The sequence below is a fragment of the Bipolaris zeicola genome (genome assembly GCF_000523435.1).
Source record: "Bipolaris zeicola 26-R-13 unplaced genomic scaffold scaffold_69, whole genome shotgun sequence".
NCBI classification, from domain to species: domain Eukaryota; kingdom Fungi; phylum Ascomycota; class Dothideomycetes; order Pleosporales; family Pleosporaceae; genus Bipolaris; species Bipolaris zeicola.
In genome coordinates this window covers 57,602-78,994 of record NW_006912118.1, presented here as the reverse complement: position 1 = coordinate 78,994, position 21,393 = coordinate 57,602, and the positions used below count along the sequence as shown (strand labels likewise).

Here is a 21,393-nt window from a genome sequence, read left to right as displayed (position 1 = left end):
CACACGCCGGCGGGACTTGTCATGGATTGGGTGGTTGTGGTGTCGAGTGCAGAAAATTGAGGGTGAGAGCCTTACCGGATTAGGACTTTCACGATGATTGCTGAGGAGGCGGGCGGCGCCTAGACTGGCCTTCATCTGGCCGGGTCCTTTTTTTTTCCCTCGCAGCATGCACTACAGGGCCACTGTGCTCAGTCAGAGGCCCGTGACGGTGAGGGTTGGCACCAGGTGACCATATTGGATGATTTTTGGGATTTTTTGGTCTGCAGGCGGTCTGGAAAATGGCACTGCATGCAGCAAGAGGTTGCGTAAGGGAGACATTGAAGTGGACACGAAGCAAGCGGAGGCGAGATGGGCAGTCAGTGCAAGTGGTGAGAGGGGTGGGGATGGGGATGGGGACGGGGACTAGTCAAGGCGACACCGGACGAGGACGGCGATTCTATTGGAAATTCTACGCGTAGAGAAAGTACAGGGGAGGGATGGGACAAGGCGGGTATTGTAGGGCAAGATAGTGTTTGGTGTGTGTGTGCGTATGTACATGTGCATGTATGTAGGCAGTAGGTATGTATGTAAGTACATATGTATAGTATGTCGTAGATAAGATGCGGGTGAAGGAGGGGGGGGCACTGGTGGGTACTGAGGAAGAGGACGAGGAGGAGGGGTGGGCCAATGGCAGGGGAGCCGACAATTCGAGGCAGGGAGGCAGCGGGAGCGAAGAAGCAAACAAGTTGTCGATGCATTGCAGGCGTCGTGGCAGCGAGGGCGACACAGTGCCTGGTGCGGCGACGAGGGTAAATCTGGGGAAGGGCGTGTGCTGCTGAGAGTCGGGCTCGTGGTTGTGGCTCTTATCGCGCTTCATCGTCTAATGCGGCCTGATGCAGCAACCGTCGATGCCGAACCCCGCCCCTCAGCACCATGGCCGGCCAAGGCTTGTTGAGGACAGGCCTGGATGAGCCAGTGAACGCCTCGGCCCATGCACCATCACTGCACTGCCCATACCCGTTGGCGTCACCTGCATCCTAGCGCCATGTACGTGATGGCCTGCCCGGGCGCAGCCTGTGTTGCTCCATTATGGTTGTGTGTGTGTGTGTGTGTGTGTGTGTGTGAGTGAGTGTGTGAGGGCGCGAGGGCATGGGTGCGCGTGCGGGTGTGGGTGTGGGTGTGGATGAGAGAGTAGTATTAGTGTGTAGTAGAAGGTGCAAGTGCAAAGCAAGACAAATCAATGGCGGCCCGTATCGCAGCAGCCCTGGCCTCAACAAAGCTGCTCAAGTAGCTGAAGCTGGACCTGGGGCGAGCTGGGCCTGGCCATGTATACGTACATACACCACGATCGTCGTCCATTCACCCATCCCATCCACCCATCTCCCACCCACTCGCGCACTGGCGCCCACTCGCCCTGACCCTCGCCCTCGCCCTCGCCCTCGTCGTCGTGCCCTAGCCTGTCCGGCATCGCCTATCCTTTGCGCGATAGTGTCCCCACAAGTGTCGCCAGTGCACGCCCCCCGGCCTGTCTCTCCCGCCCTCTGAGCGTCATCCATGGGCCCCGAAATACCAGCGACCATCACTTCCCCATTCGGAAAGCCCAACGGAGCCAGTCTTCTGCCTCTCAACTAAACCCATATCCACCCTATCCACCCCTTCTCACCACCTGCCTGCTCCCCCTCAAACTACACGGACCCTCTCTGCTTCCCCGGCTCTACCACGCCACACAGCTGCTGCCCTGCCTCTGACCCTCCCAGCTGCGCAGCCCCCCCGCGAAATGCCACTATCCGCCCACGACCTCCGCCTCGACAAAGCGTAAAAAAGTGCTGACATGGTTGCACTGCTGCCATAATCTGCACCCATTGAGTAGCAGTCGCCATGCAAGACCCAAATGCGGCCTTGACAGCCCATGGGGACCCGCTCCACGCCTGCGACAAAGGCCCGCCAGAGTCACCCATGTGCGACTCGACCTCCAACGACACGCGCCCGCCCTCCCAACACGACGACCACACTTCCCACTCCAAACCACCATCGCCAGACCACCAGGGCCCCGAGACCCCAGGCCGTCGCCCCAGAGACCGCTCTCACGCCCTCGACGTCGACGAGAACGACTGCACCCCTCGCTCCGAAGTGCCCTCCGTACCAGACGCCCTCAACACAGCCCTCCACTCCCACTCCCACTCCCTCGACCCTGAACCGTCCTACTTCTCCCCACAACCCCTCCGCATCTACTCGTCGCCCATCCCCCACTCCACACCCGCTTCGTCCAACCCCTCGCCCAGCACAAGCACTCATGCCTCGCACGCCTCCCTGGCCAGTGTCGACGAGACGGCCCCCTCGCCCGCACCCCAACACGCAGACCGCCCTGCCTTTCTGCGAGACATCTCGTCGGTATCCACCGCCAGCAACACCACAGTCCGCGCAAATTCGGTAGACCCCATCTATCCCTTCGCTCCCCCCTCGCGCCAACGGGATGGGCCAGTCTATCCCAACCAGTCCTACGCCGCCCTCCACCTCCAAAAGTACCCGCAGCCCTATGTCCCTCCCATCGTGCGCTCCCGCAGTTCCCACCCCGCACACGCTGCTGCCAACTCGCTGTCCAGCCTCGGCGCCTTTGGCCTCACATACGACCACGTCCGGGACATTATGGACTCTACACCCCGTACGGTTGGCAACTCTCCCGTGAGCACGCCAGGCCTCTTCAACCCCACCAACCGCCGCATGTCCCAGGACACTGATGCAACAGACGATGGAACCTACTCAACCCCTTGGCTGCACCACACGCACAGACAAGCCCCCAAGGAGACTCACATCGCCGACGTCCAGGCTGATCCAGTCTCTGGCCGCAAGATTGTAAACCAATACGAGATCATAGATGAACTCGGCCGCGGCGTTCACGGCAAGGTCAAGCTGGGCAAGGACCTGGTGCACGGACGGTACGTCGCAATCAAGATCGTCGATCGCTATTCTAAGCGCAGACGCTTGGGCAAGAACAACAGCCACGAGGACAAGATCAAGCGCGAGATAGCCATTCTGAAAAAGGCCCGGCATCCCAACATTGTTAGCTTGCTTGAAGTCATCGACGACCCGGCTAAGAAGAAGGTCTACATTGTACTTGAGCACGTGGAGCTGGGCGAGGTCAAGTGGCGGACGGAAGGTGCCAAGGAAATATGCCTCGTGGAATGGCGTCGCTTCAAGCGAGAGTCTCAGGGTGTCTTTGACAATGACAGTGCCGCTCGGGAAGATGAAAACATTATCCGCGTAGCTCACCAAAAGATTGCCCGCCAGCAACGCCGTGCAGCCAAGGAGGCCCATCTTCGTCGCAAGGAAGGAGAATCTGACATGGCCTGGAGTCTCGAAATGGGAATGGAGTCTGAAGACGAATACTCGGAAAACGGTCGCGGCTCTCAATCATCCAGCCGCACCGAGGAGCGCCCACGCAGTCGAACTCAGCACCACGACCGACAGGACCCAGGGAGCTACCACGACGACCACATGGAAACTGCATTCCGATCACCTGAGCCAATGCGCAACTCGTGGGCCGATGGGCTCGAGGGAACCATGTACGGTCCCTACGACTCAGACTTCACCCGGGGACGCGTGCCGAGCCTCGCCGGTAGCTCCTCGTCTCGCTTGACCGACCCTGACGAGGAAATACCAGACCACTTCAACTACGTTCCCCTCATGACCACTCAAGCTGCCTGGGAAGCCTTCAAAGACACTGTCCTGGGCATAGAGTATCTCCACTATCAAAATGTCATCCATCGTGACATCAAGCCAGCAAATCTTCTCGTCACTCGGGAGCATCGCATCAAAATATCAGACTTTGGTGTCTCGTACCTGGGACGACAAAAGACGGACGAAGCCAACGGCGACCAATCAGAGACTGAGCAACAAGAAGCTGATGAAGCAATCGAACTCGCAAAGACAGTTGGCACGCCCGCCTTCTATGCTCCCGAGCTTTGCCGCACAGAGACTGATGCAGAAACCCCTTCGATTGATGGCGGGATTGACATTTGGGCTCTTGGTGTTACACTGTATTGCCTCATCTATGGCCGTGTACCTTTTCACGATACCAACACCTTTACCTTGATGAAGGTCATCAGTGAGGACGAACCATATATACCGCGGTTCCGTTTGAAGCCTGTGGCGGAGCACTCCAACTCGCGGCCAAGCTCGCATGGACGCAACACTCAGCCCACGATGAGTAGCAAGAGAGCTCCGCACGACCTTGAGTACGAGGAGGTTGACGAAAACCTACGAGACCTCTTGCGACGCCTACTAATCAAGGAACCACGATACCGGATCACTATTCCAGAAATCAAGCGCCATCCTTGGGTGCTATCAGGCATTCCCAACCACATCTCCTGGGCCGAGGAAACCGACCCAAGCAGATCCTTCGAAGGCAGGAAGATTCAAATTTCCAAGGAGGATGTCGAAGAAGCCGTCGTCCCTATTGGCTTCGTGGACCGTCTCCGCTTTGCTGCTAAGAAGACATCCGACTTTGTCAAAGGCTTCACGACTCGCAGTTCCGGTTCAAGACGTCGTGCCCAGAGCTCGGCAGCAAATCAGGATACTCCAAGCATTAGCGCAAACTCCTCAAGCAGTACCATTAGTCAAGATGCTCGACCATACGAAGGCAGGCGCGGAAGCCTGGCACCCGGTGCTATCTTGGAGATTCTGACTCGCTCCCGTGAGTCTGAGCATCCTCTTTCCCATAGCGTTACCGCTAGCCCAGAGGCAAAGGAGCGGTCCAAGTATTTTGACAGCCCCAGCTCCCGGACCGCATCGCCTGGGCAAATCACCGAGAGCCAACGACCCCAACTGCAGGACCGTGCACTTTCGTCCATCAACACCATACGCCAATCGGACCTCCAAGGTCGTTCAGGATCACCGGGCATTCCGCCGGCTTTACCTGGCACCCCCATGGCCCTAGATACCCCTGGGGGCTCACAATTGGGAGGCCTATTCGGAGGCCTTCCACGTCGTGTGGTCAATAGTATGAGGAGTAGAGATCGGCTAAAGCCCCCAAAAGAACATAGCCGCACGAGGTCGATCGACAGACTGGTTGGATGTGATGATGATGCGCATGCTGTCCCAAGCCTTGCAATCAGCACAACTTGTGCTTCCGGCCAAGTCAACCAGCCCGAGGCCCTGAAAGAGACATCGTCACCCATCGCCCGGACCTCGTCTCCTGCCAATTCTGAGACACCGTCTTTTGGTCACATCGATGCCTCGTCGCGGCAATCGTCATTGTCATCATTGTCATCTCGTCTGCGCAGAAACTGGGCCACTGCAAACGACGTTGAAGTTGGACCCTCACTAGGCATATCGCCGAATTCTCGTGCGGTGCCCTATCCGCCTCAACCTAGCGACCGGAGACCCTCCAGCACCATCTCTGTTGCGCAAGAACAGTCCGAGGAGGTTTTTGATCGCGCAAAAGACGAGTATCGTCGGCGTCTTGGGGTAGAGCAATCTATGGCTCGTGAAAGGTCAAACTCGGCAGCACAACGGCCTCATTCTTCCCTTGGCCAGGTTGCCTGCCCTCCCAGCCCGGACGATGAAATTCTCTTCAACCAGCAAAGTAACCAAGAGTATTGGCATCGAAACGACCAGTCCTCCGAGAATAGTCCTCTTGGTGGATCAAGCCGTGGTCTTGCTCTTTCATCTTCCGAGGATCAATTTTCTGCAATGTCACAATCTGAATCGAATCCATCCATACCCTCGGTTGCCTCTGTCGGTTCACCAAGTCAGGGTGGATGCGGCTCGTTCGATGATGATTCATGGATGACTTCATCGACAGTTCGCTCTTTCCCTAGTAACGAATTCGAGCCTCCAGCGGATGACGCCTCCGGCTATGATGGGGATCATGCAGTCGAAAGCGATGAGGACGATGATAGTGAAGAAGACGGTTTAATGATGGGCTTCTCGAGGAAGAAGGTGCCCATGCACAAGTCGAACCGCAGCAACTCGGTTTCCAATGGTGAACTAGCGCGCTCTACTCTACACCTCGGAATGAACTCTCGTCGCCGCTCTACCCGCAGCGGAAGCAACGGGACTGTCAAGAAGATTCCCCCACCAGAGCCCACGCCAGCTCACGAACGCGCATCTGAATCACAATAAAGCGCAAAACACTGTACACCGACATCTCTACTGTCATCTCCTGTCATAAATTACACGATACCCAAGATCTACCGTTGTACGACTACGCATACGTTTTGAGACACCCCGTTTCACCCCCCAAGTGTACATATACGAATATCACCGAGCAAGCAACATGGCATTACCATTGAAACCAAACCAAGTGAGGCGGGCGCAGGGCGTTTTGCACATCAACTTAGATCTGATAGCATGCATTGGAAGGAGCCTTTTTCTTTGAACCTTAAAAGGACGGCGTTCTTTTTTTCCTTCTCTAACCCTTTGTTTGTTCTCTCATCCAATATATCTCATGTTTCTGCTCTAAAGTTTCATCTATTCTGTATCTATCTTTTTCGTTGGATGCTTTTCTTTAGTTGCGAAGTGGGAGTTTATCTTTTTCTTGGGTATTGTTAAAGCAGGGGGTGTTGACGATGATGAGATGATGATGAAGATGAGAGTGTGTGTGCGCTTGTCCGCGTGAGTGTTGTGTGTGCGTACTTAGGTATACATTTTTAAACCGGGAATCCTGTTGTTGTTTTTTGTCTTTTCATTCCCGATATATGCGCGCGAAACGAAGAAATTCCTTGGCTGTTCCTTGCCTTTGCTGTTTTTTTATCATCATTATCGAAAGCATTTGCATGGGTAGGTAGACATTATACACGTGTTTGTGGCGCGCGGGAACATGGGCTGTTTTTTTCCTTCTTCCCTCTTTCTTAGCCCTTTTTGTTACAACTTGGGGAAGCCAGGGGAGGAGGAGGCGGCGATGGCGGCAGTTGGCGGCGGATCTGCATTTATCGGATTTGATTCTAAACGCTTGCAGAAAAAAAACGATACGAAATGAAAAAATGGCATTGATGTCTTGCACACCAAAAAGCCTGTTTTCTGTTCCCAACCTGTTGCTTACCCTTGTTCCTCCTCTTCCTCCCCTTTTCCCTTTGCGCCTTCCCTTCCTTCCCTCAGTATCCCAAGCCCCCACCCATACCTTCACATCTTCCGCACAACCCACCTATTCTGGCAACGAGATCCTCCATTATTGACCACACTCGCTACTCTAACTCCCACCTCTCTCCACATAATCAAAAACTCGTTGAATTCTTTCCCCCTTGTCAATTAAACACCCCGCCGATCCCCATTACCCAAAACAGCCCCACCCGCATAATAACCCTTGAACCATCTACTCCACTAACTTCCTTACTGCGTACTTTAACTTACTGTAATTTTCCACCCCCCCAAAGCAAGTCCAGCCGTGCGTGCGCAAGCCGCGTCGATCGCGGCTTCGATCCAGCGTCAACTTCCCGATATGCAATCCCTCCTCCTCCCCTCCCCTTGTTTTTTGTTGTCCTTTTTAGCAATTTTTTTTGGCTTGCGCACTTGCGTGCTGAGCTGAGTGGGCTTCGCCTGGCGGCGGTGCTGAGCGAAAGGCAAAGGCGCAAGGCTGGGCCGCGGATGAGCCGTGGGGGCTGAAAGTAAGGGTGGGTTTTGTTGGGGGGTTGAGGGAGGCGATGGGGCAGGGGTGAAGGGGTGTTGAGGGGAATTGGGTTGTGTGTGTGTGTGTGTGTGGATGGGATGTCAAGGTACTTTGAAATTGGATTGATTGATTTGTTTGTTATTTGGTATTGCTATCTGTTTATTTATTTTTTCATGTGAATATCTGAGGTGGGCTGGATACGATAGTATATCCGGGGGTCTCGTTTTTTTTGTGGGGTGAGGAGGAAGGATTCTTATTTTTCTTACGCGGAGGGTGTTTGCGGGGTAAAAGGTTCAGGATGTGGATTCGAGATGTGGATTTGTCTTGCGCCACTTTTCTATTTGTTCTTTGACGAAGCAAGAAGGAAAGGGAGAGATTGATTGATTGTTTTTTTGCTTGTTCGGTTACTAAGTTTGGCATATCTACGGCAATTGTGTGTACACCATTTTTGCGAATAAAGTTCTCGCAAACTTGTTGAACAGGAAGGTTGTACTTGACTCAGTCGCGTAAGTATGCAAATTGTCCTCCCTCGTCTACTCAAAACAGTGGGTGTGGGGAGTTCGCATCGGGAATTACGTACACATACGCATACGCGAGATTGAACAGGGCCAAAGCTGAACTCCTGCGATACGGAACCCAAGAAATTTGTCTGATTGAAATGAAGTTACGCCTCGGTACAATGCATGCGTATCGACGCGTTGGGAAAATACCCACATCAAGCATGCAGCCGACTGACACACATATGTGCATACGTGGGTTATAGCAAGCAACCTCTGCAAAAGCCCGCCCCCCAGCAAACTAAACTAGGACAAACGCGACTTTGCTGCGCCGTCCAGTTGAACGGGCATGCACGCACGACGTCATTCTTCTTTCTCTCGTTATTCTGTCCTTAGCAAACATGTGTGTTAGTGCTGATTCCCATATGCTGTCGCGATGCAGTTGATCGTGCCAAGCATCGCCAGTCTTTTCTCATTGGCATGTCGGACTTGTTATTGGTTCGTGGCTTGAAGCGGAGTGTTGTCCTTTGCTTTTCGTTCGCTACGGTAACCGAGGGGGCATATGTCGGGGATCGGTGATGATGAGCAGGGGTGGCCTTAGCGTCTGGGGCGAGAATGACGGCTTATTAGTAGTAGTAGTATGGTGATTTGGGCGTTCTTCGGTGTTGAGAGAGAGGCCGACAAGGGAAGGAATCGGTGGCTTTTTTTTTACTTTTCGCGAGAGTGAAAAGAGGGCAAGGACGGGTAGGGCTGGTGGCCTGGTTTGCCTAGCTGAAGAAGGCGTAATCTGAGTCATCTCGGATTAATTCGCAAGTATTGGGCTGGATCAAGCGTTGCAGTGTTCGATGTGCGAAGAAGACTTCTAGATCTAGATGCTAGTGGACGGTTGAGCAGGCTTGATCCCTCATGCTCAATTGCCAACACTGTGGTCAAATGAACACTCTATTGAGGACTCCACCTGCTATGCAGCTACTCTCCCGTATGCTAGCCTCTTGTAGCTGTGCCATTTTTCCCAACATACCTGCACAGCTATATGCATATGTAGGTATGTCCATCCTGTCCTTTTGAAAATGCCATTGCGTTATCAACCATGCATCTGCACTGCACTGCACAGACTTACCAATATTTGGGGTACCCCAGGCCCTTTTCCCAAAGCACTCAAACCTGCATATCTCAGCGCACATCACCTTGCATTTGAGAACATGCAGCGGCATCCTTCTCGTATTGGCATCTCACCCCACATATCGGGGCCTGATTTTCCTGTCACCTTTTTTTTTCACTCACCCTACTCGCACCTGTCACACTAGAATCTTAGCATGGTTCGATATCGCGTGGCAGGTAAGGAGAGTAAGCGACCGTATGCATGACATACGGTTGTGTCTTCCGATGCCACATACAGTTGATAGTTCTTACCGCCGTTGGACCTATAACCGTGCCCAAACGGCGCCCACGATAAAGAATTGTTAATTGCCCAGTGTCACAGCCCCGAATCTGACGCGAAAAAACCTCGTGTAAATAATTATTTCCGTAAGCGCTGCAAACGCCAGCAAACTTCTCAGGTCATGAGCTTTGACAATTTTCCTTTTTCTCTTCACTGGCATGACTTCTTACCTGTGCTCCAGGCATGAAGCATCATCCTAGGACAGGTCTGCAGCACTACACACATGCATACGTTGGTTCGCAGGCAGCCATCATACAGTGCGTGTTCACCACCAAGCCTCGCATGGCACCGGGTTGATTGGTGGGCCTCAAGCCCGGACGCACAAGCCTCTGATAACGCAACACCTATTGATCCAACCCGCTTGACTCTTGACGAATTGGCTAGACCCATTGTCCTACGCTCTTTGTTATGCACATCATAGTTGCGTCAATCACACCGATCAATAACCCAGTCGTCTCGGTTCCTTAGCACCCTTGAAAAAGGCTCCACAGATCAGAACATGGTCGGTGCGGCTGTAAGGCTGATTCTTGTGTGCATTGGACGGTGAGAGGGTTCGTGATGGAGCAGAACAGAGTGGGATTTGGGTGTAGGGACGTATGCGTGCGAGGGAAAATGGAAGAATGGGCGGAGCTGGCCGAGGGTAAGCGTCAACGGTGTGACTGTGCATGGGTTTGTGAAATGGCATGATTCTTGCTCGGGTAAGGTGAGCCAGGGTAACGAGGAGATAGAGGGTGGCTTATGAATTCGCAAGTCTGAACTTGTGGAGGCAAATGGAAGGTAAATGTGCGACCATAGCGTGGCCTAGGAAGCTAAGCTCACAGGTAACTGCGTAAGCCGTTACTTCTTCGTCCTAGTACTCTTACGTGTGCCTTCGACAGGTGTTTTGACAGGCCCTGCTTTCCGTTTTGTGCCTCTCTTCGCTGGACCCTTAGTCCCCTCCTCTTTGCTGTCTTTACCAGCATCTAGTTTCGTCTCTTGCGTCTTTTCGTCCTTGATGGGGTCCTTTTCATCATCGCCAGCTTGGCTCTCCTCATCTTCCTCTCCTGCCCTAACATCCTTTCCTTCTTTCCCAAGCACCCAGGCCACCTTTTCTATATCTACCGCTCTCACACTTGACTCAGGTTTTTGATCTGCACTCTTCCCTAGCCTTGTCCTCAGTTTCTCTACCCTGTCAAACATCATCTCATATTCCTTGAAATTATACTTGATCTTCCTCTGCCATCCCGCACTTTCCTTGGCTTTGACTTCAGAATCCCAGCAAGACCAGCGGAACAATTCATCTGAGAAGAATGGAATTTCCCCAGGCCGAAGAACGGAGAGGAGAAGAGAAGATGTTGCTGGTCCGATTCCTTTTAGACTAGCTAATATCTTGAGTGCTTGCATGACATTTGACTGTGAGAATGCATCTTCCGAAATTGCAGCGTAGGCTTTCTTCGTAGTTTCTTCGACTGCTTGTGAAGTATTGCTTCTCACGAGACCCAGTAGTGCAGGTCGGAATGTGCCATGTTTTCTGTATACGAGTATTAGCAATGGCTTATGTGAAGTTGGGATAAAGAGACAAACAGTTTCCACTCTACAAGCTTCTCGACCTCTGGTTTCGTGAGATGTTTCTTGCTTCCGTTCCTGCTGGCCACTGCTGACGGAATGACATCGTAGCGTTGCGCGTCTAGGTCGCGCAGCTTCTGTGGAGCTGTCGCAGGGTAGCAAGCAAGCAGTCTGTGAAATGATGCGAGACTGATTTTGTTAACATGAAGCGAAGACATTGTTAGTAAAATTGTTACGTTGAAGATGTGCAGGCAAAGAAACACAGAAATGGAAGGACGCGTTTCGAACACTGACGCGAGATCACGTGTCCACTAAGTGTCCCGGGTTGTCAGTTGTTGGTGTATCGTTTTGAATGTTACAAATAGTTACACGAACACTAGCATCAAGAAAAGCAGAATTTGACTACAGATTAGAGACTTTTGATTCTAAGTAGTGGGAAATCTAGTGTAAACTACTTTCTCAATTCTGTGATCAAGTAAGCTCTGAATATTCCTGTTCTCAAAGGCGAGTTCTTCAACTTGCTCCTTCGATAGAACGTGTCAAAGACATGTACAATGCCCTCCTGTCCACCATCATTCGCGGTCAGTCGTCTCAAAACAGGCTCCATATCGTAACGCATTACTGAACAAAATTCGTTCAGGGGTATAGAAACAAATATCACTCCTCACTAATGCAATCACAAAAGATTGGCGATTGACATCCTACGTCGTCTTCCTCGGTCGTCCCCTGGGTCGTCCCCGTCCCCGAGTACCATATCCTGAACCTCTTGTAGGTTTCATTACAGGACGACCTGGCGGTCTGCCAACAGGCCTTTTGGGGGCGGGAGCAGTCGCAGGAACCTCATCTTCACTCTCCGTGTCCGATACGTTAATTGGCTGAGCCCTCTTGTTCACGGGAGTAAACTGTGATGGCGGGGCAGTAACATTGGTAGCCCCGTTGCCGCTGCGATTGGATGATCCAACAATCTTGATTTTCTTCCCGTTGAGGTTACTCAGAATTGAGTTGGTATGCTGAGGGGGACCGTTCCGGACGGGCTCTGGGACACTGATTTCAGATTGTGCTTCATCTTCAGAGGGCTCATCCTCGGCAGGTAGATTGCCAAGAAAACTGTCTATAATTTGATCATCATCGTCCGAGTGGGGAAACAGGGCCATCTTTGCGCGGAGATTCTCTTTAGCATCAAGTGCTGCAGCCTCCCGTGCTTCGACCTCGCATGCTGCAGCTTCCATTGCTTCGGCTGCTCGGAATTCGGCCTCCATTGCTTCAGCCGCTTCTTCTGCAGCTTCTGCAGCTTCTGTTGCAGCTTCTGCACGCGCCGTGGTCTCATCCACTATGTGCTGGAGTTCTAAGGCAGTGGCAGCGGCCGTGGCCTTCTGTGCGAGCATAACTGCATCGCCGGCCTCGGTATCTTCTTCGTAGATACCATCTTCATCGGAAGCGTTACCAGAAATGTCGTCCGCACTTTCCTGATGTATGTTTGTGGTGGGTTTTTCACTGGGTCGGATGCTAGCCGTCTCTTGTGCGGCCATGTTCTGTCGCCGTTCCTTGTACATTCGGTTCCGTTCCCTGTCTTTTTCGCGGCCGGGTCTCACAGTGCCATCCCTAAAATCTGGAGGCAGCTCAGTTGGTAGATCCTCACCGCCTTCAGTTCTCCGTGCTAGCCATGTAGACCTACGGCTACGAGGTTGACTGACATATTCCGTCTCGTCTTCATTAGCAAACTCCTCATCGGAATCCAGCGTGAACTCTTCGAACTGTCTGGGACCTCGAGGCCTACCAGGCTTTGCAGGGCCGCTGATCTCTGGGTTGCGCTTGTGTATCGAGTATGCCCCATCATCCTCTACGCGAACACGATATGTCTTTACTTCTTTCCCCTTTTCTGCCACAGTACCAGGTTGTTGCATCACATCCGATTGTAATATCGACTGCATGCCATGTGACATATCGAATTCCTCAGGAGTACTTTCGCGTAAGACTCGTGCACATTCTGGGACCGGTCTTTGGCGGATTTTGTCAAGAAGGCCCGTTGCCAAAGACAGTTTGACAACCTTCGATTTGCCTTTCATCCTAGCGGTGACTAAGATGAGCCTGTCTTCACGTTTGGCATCCTCGAGTAGCTTTTTCTGCACTTCTTTCTGATATTGTTTTCCAGGTACACTCTTTGGCTGCAGCGATTGCGATTCGTCCTTTTTCTGTTTCTTGGCTTTTGTCTTCTTCCGTCGACGATCCTCTACACCGTCGTGTCCATCGCGGGTGCGTTTTTGACCAAGGCGCGGGATCTCACCATCCATGCTAGGTTCGGGGTAGTACAAGTCTCCGTTGGCATCGTGAATTTGAGATGTGCTGGCAAGGCCACTGTCGTTATCCTCAACGGGAGAGTAGGTGATTCCGTATCTTGTATTAGCACGTTCGTCGTCATCAATGAACCGCGCATCGAGTGAAGGATCTATCAACTTGTCCATCTCGGCTTGCTGCATTCGGCGTTGCATCGCGTTCTGGGCTATGCCATCCTCTTCTGGTAACCAGTTGAGATTGGAGACGCTGAAATCGACAAGGCATTCTACTGAGCGTACATCGGCCACCTTTTTGGTATCGTGACCGAGCAGAGTTCCCTTTGGTTCATAGGGGTGCTGCCTGGGATCGCGCCGGCAAGCGCCCGTGTTACAGACCCTCAAGCAATGTGGGCATTTCCAGTTGTGGGCCTCCATGACTCCTACTGGCATCATATCGTGTGCACGGAATAGCGTTCCGTAGCAATACGCCAGATCACAGCTGGAGCAAAATGCCATTTTCCACTTTGGATGTCGATGAAGGCAGAAATGGCACGATTTGTGTTTTGCCAGCCATTGTTTTGACTTTCTGTTCGTGACCTTTTTGACGTTGCCGTATTCGTCCATAACAGGTTCCTCGTCATCGGAAACACTTTCTGGCTGTGGGTTGTTAATGTCGACAAATGGACGGATCCGCAATTGCTCCTGGCAGACCTGGGCGAGGGTCTTCTTGCCGAGATACCTTCGTTCTTCTTGCAGTGGGAGTGGCGTCTTTTCGTTCACATGGCCATCGATGTTGATGATTTGAGCTCGCCATTCTTCGTACTTGTGAATGAGGTCCTTCCATTTCCACTGCTCAACCCATGTGTAGCCCGATTGGCAACCACAGCTTCGGCCCATGCAGTAACAATCCATGCAAACATCATATGGCTCCTCAATCTCAGAACTGAACATGTTCTTGCAAGACTTGCAGCTCAAAAAGCGGTTGAAAATATTGCACCTGCAATACGAACATGTGACATTACTGTCGTATGCTAGGAACTCGGCGTGTTCCCGTGAGTCAGGCGCAAACATTTCTGAGAGGAGGATTTTCTTATACATATCAAAGAGTCGTTTGAAATCCTTCTGAATTTGCTTTACCTTGCTGGAGCGGCGAATCGCTTCAGCTTGCTCGCCGCCTGCCTGGATCTGGGCGCCAGCAATTTTGATCAGGTTTGAATACTTGAGAAGGGTGTAGTATACGATGGCCTTGTTTTTGTATTGTTCATCACGGCAGACGATACGCGAGTTGGGTAGCGCCTCGCTCAGAGCCAGTTCTAGAGTCTCGACAGTTGTGCGATTCCAGGCAATTTTCATGGTACGAGTGCCACGGTTCCAGACTTGGTGAGGCGCCAGTGGCGGGATCAGGATAAAATCTCCAGGACGCTGCTCTACAACATAAGTCCGAAATGGAGCCTTCTTCCACGCGATGAGCTGTGCAAAATGGTTCTCAACCTCAATATCGTGGCCCAGTATTGATAGCCAATATTCTGAGACAACATGGCGGTCTTTGCTTTCTGTCATGAACCAGATGGATGAACCGGGACGCTCTTGCTTGCCGTCTTCGCCAATGTTGGTGGAAGCATTCACCATGATATTCTGGCCGAGTGATGCACACATCTCCCGATGTGAAGGTGTATAGGTGCCTTCATGCCCAATATAACACATGAGATTCTCTGCGCGCATTTCAGGAGGCAGACTGCTCATGAGGTCTCCGGCTCTTCCAATGCCACGACCTTTGCGCACCCCAAACTCATCCGGTGCGCCAGGCCCGTTTGCATCGCCCGTGCTCTCATTCAGGTAGAACAATCCAGTAGGAATATGCTCTTTGAGTTTGTCGTGCCATACCTGTGGGCAATCTATGTCCTTCAGGTATATCCGTTGTCTCTTTTTGTCTCTGTATCGGTCGGGCTCATCGAAGAACTGCTCAGTCAACTTGGGCATATGCTTGAGGTAATGCTTGATAGTGAGAGGAATGTTTTCCTGCGTCATGAGATTACGTGCGTTCTCCACTACATTTCTGTTAGCTATGCGCCTAAGACTGTCGCAACGTAGTCTGCGTACCTTTGTCGCCATGGTTGTCACGCAGCCATGATGGCGTAAAGGTCCAGGGATCCAGTACTTCATCGAAGCCATCGATGACAAGGGGTTTACCACCTATGATTACATGCAACAAGACGAGTTTCTCAAATGCTTCTATACCGTTGGTCGCAATCATTTCATACGATATGCGGTCGACATATTGAAAATTGTCGGCATTTTCGACAAAGGTGCGCACGTCAAAGTCGGGTGGGATGGGTTCGAAAGAAGCCCGGGGGCGCGCAGCTGGCATTGTTGCAGCCGTTCGCTGGCATCCAGGAATCCAGTCGCAAAATCAGTGGGGTGGTAGTACGTGAGAACAGCAGTCGCTTTTGCGGCACAGTCAGAATTGCAAAACACGGGAATTTGCGCTGGATTAGTTGTTACAAGGAACTATGATCGCAAGGGTTTCAAGAGAAAGTCCCTTGGGAAAGGCACCTCATGTCGGCTTAAGGGCAAGGAAGTAAGCTTGGAAGATGTGGTCGCGAGACACCTGTCGCGACTTGACGAGCGATCACGTGTTCACGGGAATTAGCGCGAACTAGCCTTTCGCACTCACCCTCACCTACCAGCCCTTATCGAGCATTAGCGGAGTGGGCCAGTCAAAGTTCGACCTTCACCATTACTCCAAATATTGCGTGTTTTCACAATGGGCATGGCCTGCTGATAGCGCTAATGCGCACACGTGTTCCACAAACAGCACAATTCAATTTCCTGTGTGTACCGACCAGAGGACAGTATATGTTGCCTTGACCTATCCGCTATGACGTTTTTAAAACTGTGTGCTGCACAACCACCAGCATTGTATCGACAATACGCTGGTAGAGCATTCAAATCACGGTTCCGTTACACCAATGGATTCGCATCGCAATTGGGACGAAACCAATCCTCGACACCCCTGCTGCGTACTGCACAACGACCACAACCTACTCAACTCACCAAGTCCATACATCCAAAGTCACTACAGCCTAGCTTCGGAGTCGCAACAGCAACAGTGCCACAAGATGCGCCATCAAAACCGCTTCCAAGCTATGTACCACCAACTACCGGTATCTTGTCGTATCTGCCACAGAAATTCGTCCCATATGGCGAATTGATGAGACTAGACAAGCCTGCTGGAACCTACTATCTCTTCTTTCCGTGCATGTTCAGCACACTCCTTGCTGCCACCATGGCCATGCCTGTTGCCGCGCCTTCCGCAGTCCTAGGAACGACAGTCCTCTTCTTCACTGGTGCACTCATCATGAGAGGAGCTGGATGTACCATCAACGATCTCTGGGACCGTAATCTCGATCCACATGTTGAACGAACGAGATTACGACCAATCGCTAGGCGAGCCATTACTCCTCTGCAAGCTCTTGTCTTCCTTGGTGGACAGCTTACGACCGGTCTTGCTGTGCTTCTTTCTTTTCCAGCTGAATGCTTCTGGTACGCTACGCCGTCACTTATACTCGTTACTCTCTATCCTTTGGCAAAGCGAGTCACGTATTATCCACAGTTCGTCCTGGGTCTTACGTTCTCCTGGGGTGCCATGCTGGGCTTTCCTGCGTTGGGTATCGATTTGCTTGCGAACCAAGCGGCTTTGATCGCAGCTACATGTTTATATGCTAGCAATGTTGCATGGACCGTTCTCTACGATATGATATATGCCCATATGGATATCAAAGATGATTTCAAGGCTGGCATTAAGAGCATCGCGCTCAAGCATGAGAAGGAAACGAAGCAAGTACTCTCGGGCCTCGCTGTTGTTCAGCTTGGTCTGTTATCCGCCATGGGAGTTGCAGCAGGACTCGGGCCAATCTTTTTCGTTGGCTCAGTTGGTGGTGCAGCCCTCACACTGGGCACTATGATTCGCCGAGTCAAGCTGAAAGAGGTTAAGAATTGCTGGTGGTGGTTTGTCAATGGCGCATGGTTCACAGGGGGTGCCATCAGTCTGGGTCTCGCAGGAGAATATGTCGCGCATCTGCTTGGTTGGTATGAGGATGTTGAGAAAAAGGAGGCAGGCAAGATGCATATTAGTGTCTAATGCATACTCCGCATGACAGGTAGGTTTATTACACAGTTATCCGATGATAAATTTTGGCTATACGAAGCAAAAAATCTATAAGGATAGTCTTGGTTATGTTTTTCATCCATGAGAATAAGTCAAGCTCCTGTCTGGAACATACATCTCAACCACTGTCATCTGAAGTCAATCCTCCACTATACTCCATATTATTGGATGCATGCAGTCAGAAGTTTTCCAACTTTGTAGGCTTTGCTATATCCACCGACCTTGCTCTTTCCATCAGCCTTATTCTTTCCACCGACCTTGCTATATCTAACGATCTTGTTCTTTCTACCAACCTTGCTCCTTCTATGAGCCTTCTTCTTTCTACTGACATTGTTCTTTCCATCGAAACTGCTCTATTCAATGTGCTGCATGAATTTATATCAGTATCTGAACTGATCGAAGGGGTCGTTCCCCAGGACGATGGCCCAGCTGAGCAAGCGGATGCTGAAAGTGGTGACTGTTCTGGGATAATCGGCGTTATCGTTTCTTTATTGACAATGATGCTATTAGAAGACCCAGTTTCTTCATCCATTTCGTATGTTGCTACCATGTTTAGTAAAGACGTAGATTGTATGACAATAGGGAGGCGTACTCTCTACCCGATCATTTCTTAGCCGGCGACACAGTACAAATATGAGAGAGTCCTGGTGATGCAGACCAAATAAGGCAACAATCACACTGAGGACACCAGCAACGCCAAAGATGATCTGCAACGCTGCGCTTATCATGCCATCATGTTTGGTTGACATGGTTGGGCCTTTGAGGTGTATGCGGAGTTATGATTGGTGGATCGTACTTATCAAAGAACGAGTAGAAGGTGGGCAAAAAAACGCGGATTGAGAAGCGGTAAACTAATACAAGATGCCTTTGAGAAAATACTGTGAGTAATTTCATGATTAGGAATAAGAAGTTTGCCGCTCTCTTAAACACGTTTCTTGGTTATGGCGCTGATGGTGATGTTGTCCGCCAAGAATCGGCAACCCGGCCGGAGCTGAAATCAACATCTACATAAGTTTACACAGCCACCCGCTCACTACGCAACTTGTGCTTTGAACTTCCCTATCTAGCCACTGCTGTAAGTAAACGCTCCTCTAGCTGCTCTAGCTGCCTAATACTGATTAAGCCAGCTGCTATAAGCGATCTAGTAAGATTCCAGCGTTCGTCACATGACTAGGTGCCATCCGAAGACGGACAATTCACACGTCTCAGTATGGTTGTAGCCAATAAGAGCAGAGGTTCCTGCTCCCCTTCCTCCGCTTCTCCTTGCATGCAACCCCTTTGGGGGCCTATCGTAATATGCAGCTACAGCTACAATAATGTTTGCTAATTTGGGCTTATTACTTTAAATTTGGTTCTTTGGTTACGATTAAGGCTCGTGCTAAACCAGTACTACGAATGCACACGGCATCTACACCTCTAGATCGCAAATGCAACATCTACTGCTGACACTGCAAAGACATAATGGCAGCCTGATCGGTGTGTTCATTCCTGAATTATATTCTAACGGGTCATCTACTTCCTGTATTACGATGCATTTGGAATGACTTACATAAACTGAATTCCTGCTCATCTTTAAGGATTATTAGATTGCGCATTTTACTAGCGCCCTCCATACTACAGTACATCACGAGGTGTAAAGTATGTTCACAAGGCAGGTAAGCATTGCAGCAGACCGTAAAGATCTGGAGAGGTACCCATATTCTTACTCTTGTGACATACCCGTATCTAGGCCAAAAGTCATGCCCAACAACCAAACAAATCCGTAGAATTGATTTCTGCTGAACAAGAACCATACCCAGCCTCGTACAGTATTACTACAAGTCTTTTCTCCTCCGTTTTCTCTCAAGCTCACTTCACCTTTGATAAAATCTTGTTTTTAATCAAGCAAGATCTGAAAGTTAAACGTATCTTATACAAGACGATTGCATGTAATAGAATCTTCATAGTCAACTCGCTTTCCGTCATTTAGAGCATACAATACGTCGTATCGCTTGACTACCTTGCGAGACATTGTGAAGATATCCGCATGGGACTCTGGTCGGAAATTTGATCCTATGACGTTGCTTTGAAGATGAATTGAATATGGCTTCTCTCACGATGCGTTCAAATTGTCAAGTGTCAAATATTCAGTAAAGTAAGGACATGCTCGTATTCTTGACCCACATCAAGGTCCCTGCCAAGCGCGGCGTTCTGCCACTCGGGCCCGCCCAGTGACAGCATAGCTTCCCCAAACTCCTACAGCCAGCTTCGCGCGACATCTCCGCGCCAACTCTCCACTTCGGCGCCTCATACTTGCATAGAGCGCTGCAAGTAGTATATATAGTCTTTGTAACACCCACCACTTGATCTGAGCGGCCAAAGACACAAACGCGCCCCAGCAATGGCTTCGCGACTGGTGCTGGTCCTAGGCGACCTCTTCATACCAGACCGCGCTTCGGTACGTCTCCCAAGCCACACGTGTATTGCTCGAACCTCACAGACTCACAGGCGACTTAGGATATACCGGCAAAGGTACACTTGTAGACATTTCCTTTGCACTGCCGATTGGATGCTCCAACGTAAACACAGAGAGGCGCATGGGCTCACACCACCCCGCAGTTCAAGAAGCTCCTCGCGCCCGGCAAGATCGGCCAAATCCTCTGCTTAGGCAACATAACCGACCGCGAGACGTACGAATTCCTGCGCGGGATTGCGCCCGATCTGCAGATTGTAAAAGGCGACTTTGACGTGGAAGCGCCGAATCTCGCCCTGTCAAAAGTAGTCACGCACGGCAGCCTGCGCATAGGCTTCACGCACGGCCACACCATCATACCACCGGGCGATGGCGACAGTCTGCTGATAGCGGCGCGCCAGATGGACGTCGACGTACTCTTGTGGGGCGGGACGCACAAGTTTGAGGCATATGAGATGGAGGGCAAGTTTTTTGTGAACCCTGGGAGCGCAACGGGCGCCATGTCGACGGGTTGGTGGCCCGAGGACGAAGATCCCACGCCGAGCTTTGTCCTCATGGACGTGAGTCTTTTTCCTTCTTACCTTTTTACCCCGCGAAACATCTACCTGTTACACACGTCCATACACATGATGTGGACGGGGTCAAGTGTGGAGCAAATGAGAAAGCACGAGGCTAACAAGGGGGTGTGTGCGCGCAACAGGTGCAAGGTGACGTGCTTGTCCTGTACGTCTACCAACTCCGCAAGGACGCCGAAGGCAACGAGAACGTTGCGGTGGAGAAGGTGTCATTCCGGAAAAACGGAGGTGGTGCAGCATAGACGGAAAATGAATGGTTGTACCAACGAGCGACGACGACGGAGTGGGGTGGGTTGGAAAGACTGAAAACGCAGATCATATAATGCGTTCGTTGTACAAAGCACTTCCCCCGACTAGTAGTAAGACCATGATTCATGTGTGTTCCCCCCAACGAATAGCGAAAGTTCCAGGGTCCCACTGCATCACAAGATGCTATTGTGTGCTCCCTTTTTTTTTCTACCCCTCTTTCTCTGTCTCTCTCTCATTTGCCCAAATGAAACCTCATCAAGACGATCTTTCTATCTAGTGTTCGACTCGTACACAAACGTGCAGGAAGTTTATATCTCTGCACTCATGTGGTGATCTGCATCAAGTTATGGATTTTTTATCCCCTAGAACTAAGTTATCCACGGACACCGACGGACACCGAAATATCATATCTTAGCATTAGTGTCACTTTTTAGTTTTATTCCTAATACTAAGTTTAACCCCCCCGCATGCATTTTGCACAGCACAAGGGCAGGCAAGATCGAAATGTCTCACCCGCGTGAGTTTGGGGAGAGAGAGGCTATACGCACTTCTTGCATATACTTGAAGCATAAACTAACATTTGTTATTCTTCGGTACAAACCAATTAG

The 21,393-nt window shown here is 51.1% G+C and overlaps 6 protein-coding genes across 6 annotated transcripts; 3 read left to right on the top strand and 3 right to left on the bottom strand.

Annotated features, from left to right (window-relative positions):
- Positions 1-1,857: 1,857 nt before the first annotated feature.
- On the top strand, positions 1,858-6,102 carry COCCADRAFT_4850 (uncharacterized protein; the record flags this gene model as incomplete). Its single annotated transcript, XM_007713853.1, has 1 exon — positions 1,858-6,102. One exon carries the CDS (start codon positions 1,858-1,860, stop codon positions 6,100-6,102), a length of 4,245 nt encoding a protein of 1,414 aa, XP_007712043.1.
- A 4,258-nt stretch (positions 6,103-10,360) lies between these two features.
- On the bottom strand, positions 10,361-11,286 carry COCCADRAFT_95513 (uncharacterized protein; the record flags this gene model as incomplete). The annotated part of the gene is made up of 2 exons (XM_007713886.1): positions 10,361-11,033; positions 11,087-11,286. 2 exons carry the CDS (start codon positions 11,284-11,286, stop codon positions 10,361-10,363), a joined length of 873 nt encoding a protein of 290 aa, XP_007712076.1.
- Positions 11,287-11,769: 483 nt separating this feature from the next.
- Positions 11,770-15,709, bottom strand: COCCADRAFT_36578 (uncharacterized protein; the record flags this gene model as incomplete). The annotated part of the gene is made up of 2 exons (XM_007713885.1): positions 11,770-15,389; positions 15,442-15,709. The coding sequence occupies 2 exons, from the start codon at positions 15,707-15,709 to the stop codon at positions 11,770-11,772; spliced, it is 3,888 nt and encodes a 1,295-aa protein (XP_007712075.1).
- Positions 15,710-16,219: 510 nt separating this feature from the next.
- COCCADRAFT_4847 (uncharacterized protein) lies at positions 16,220-17,482 on the top strand (the record flags this gene model as incomplete). The annotated part of the gene is made up of 1 exon (XM_007713852.1): positions 16,220-17,482. The coding sequence occupies one exon, from the start codon at positions 16,220-16,222 to the stop codon at positions 17,480-17,482; it is 1,263 nt and encodes a 420-aa protein (XP_007712042.1).
- Positions 17,483-17,996: 514 nt separating this feature from the next.
- Positions 17,997-18,258, bottom strand: COCCADRAFT_46536 (uncharacterized protein; the record flags this gene model as incomplete). Its single annotated transcript, XM_007713884.1, has 2 exons — positions 17,997-18,052; positions 18,102-18,258. Coding segments are annotated over 2 exons (213 nt in total), but the record flags the coding sequence as incomplete, so codon positions are not given.
- A 1,631-nt stretch (positions 18,259-19,889) lies between these two features.
- On the top strand, positions 19,890-20,778 carry COCCADRAFT_36576 (uncharacterized protein; the record flags this gene model as incomplete). Its single annotated transcript, XM_007713883.1, has 4 exons — positions 19,890-19,946; positions 20,006-20,020; positions 20,108-20,521; positions 20,662-20,778. The coding sequence occupies 4 exons, from the start codon at positions 19,890-19,892 to the stop codon at positions 20,776-20,778; spliced, it is 603 nt and encodes a 200-aa protein (XP_007712073.1).
- Between the last annotated feature and the right edge of the window lie 615 nt (positions 20,779-21,393).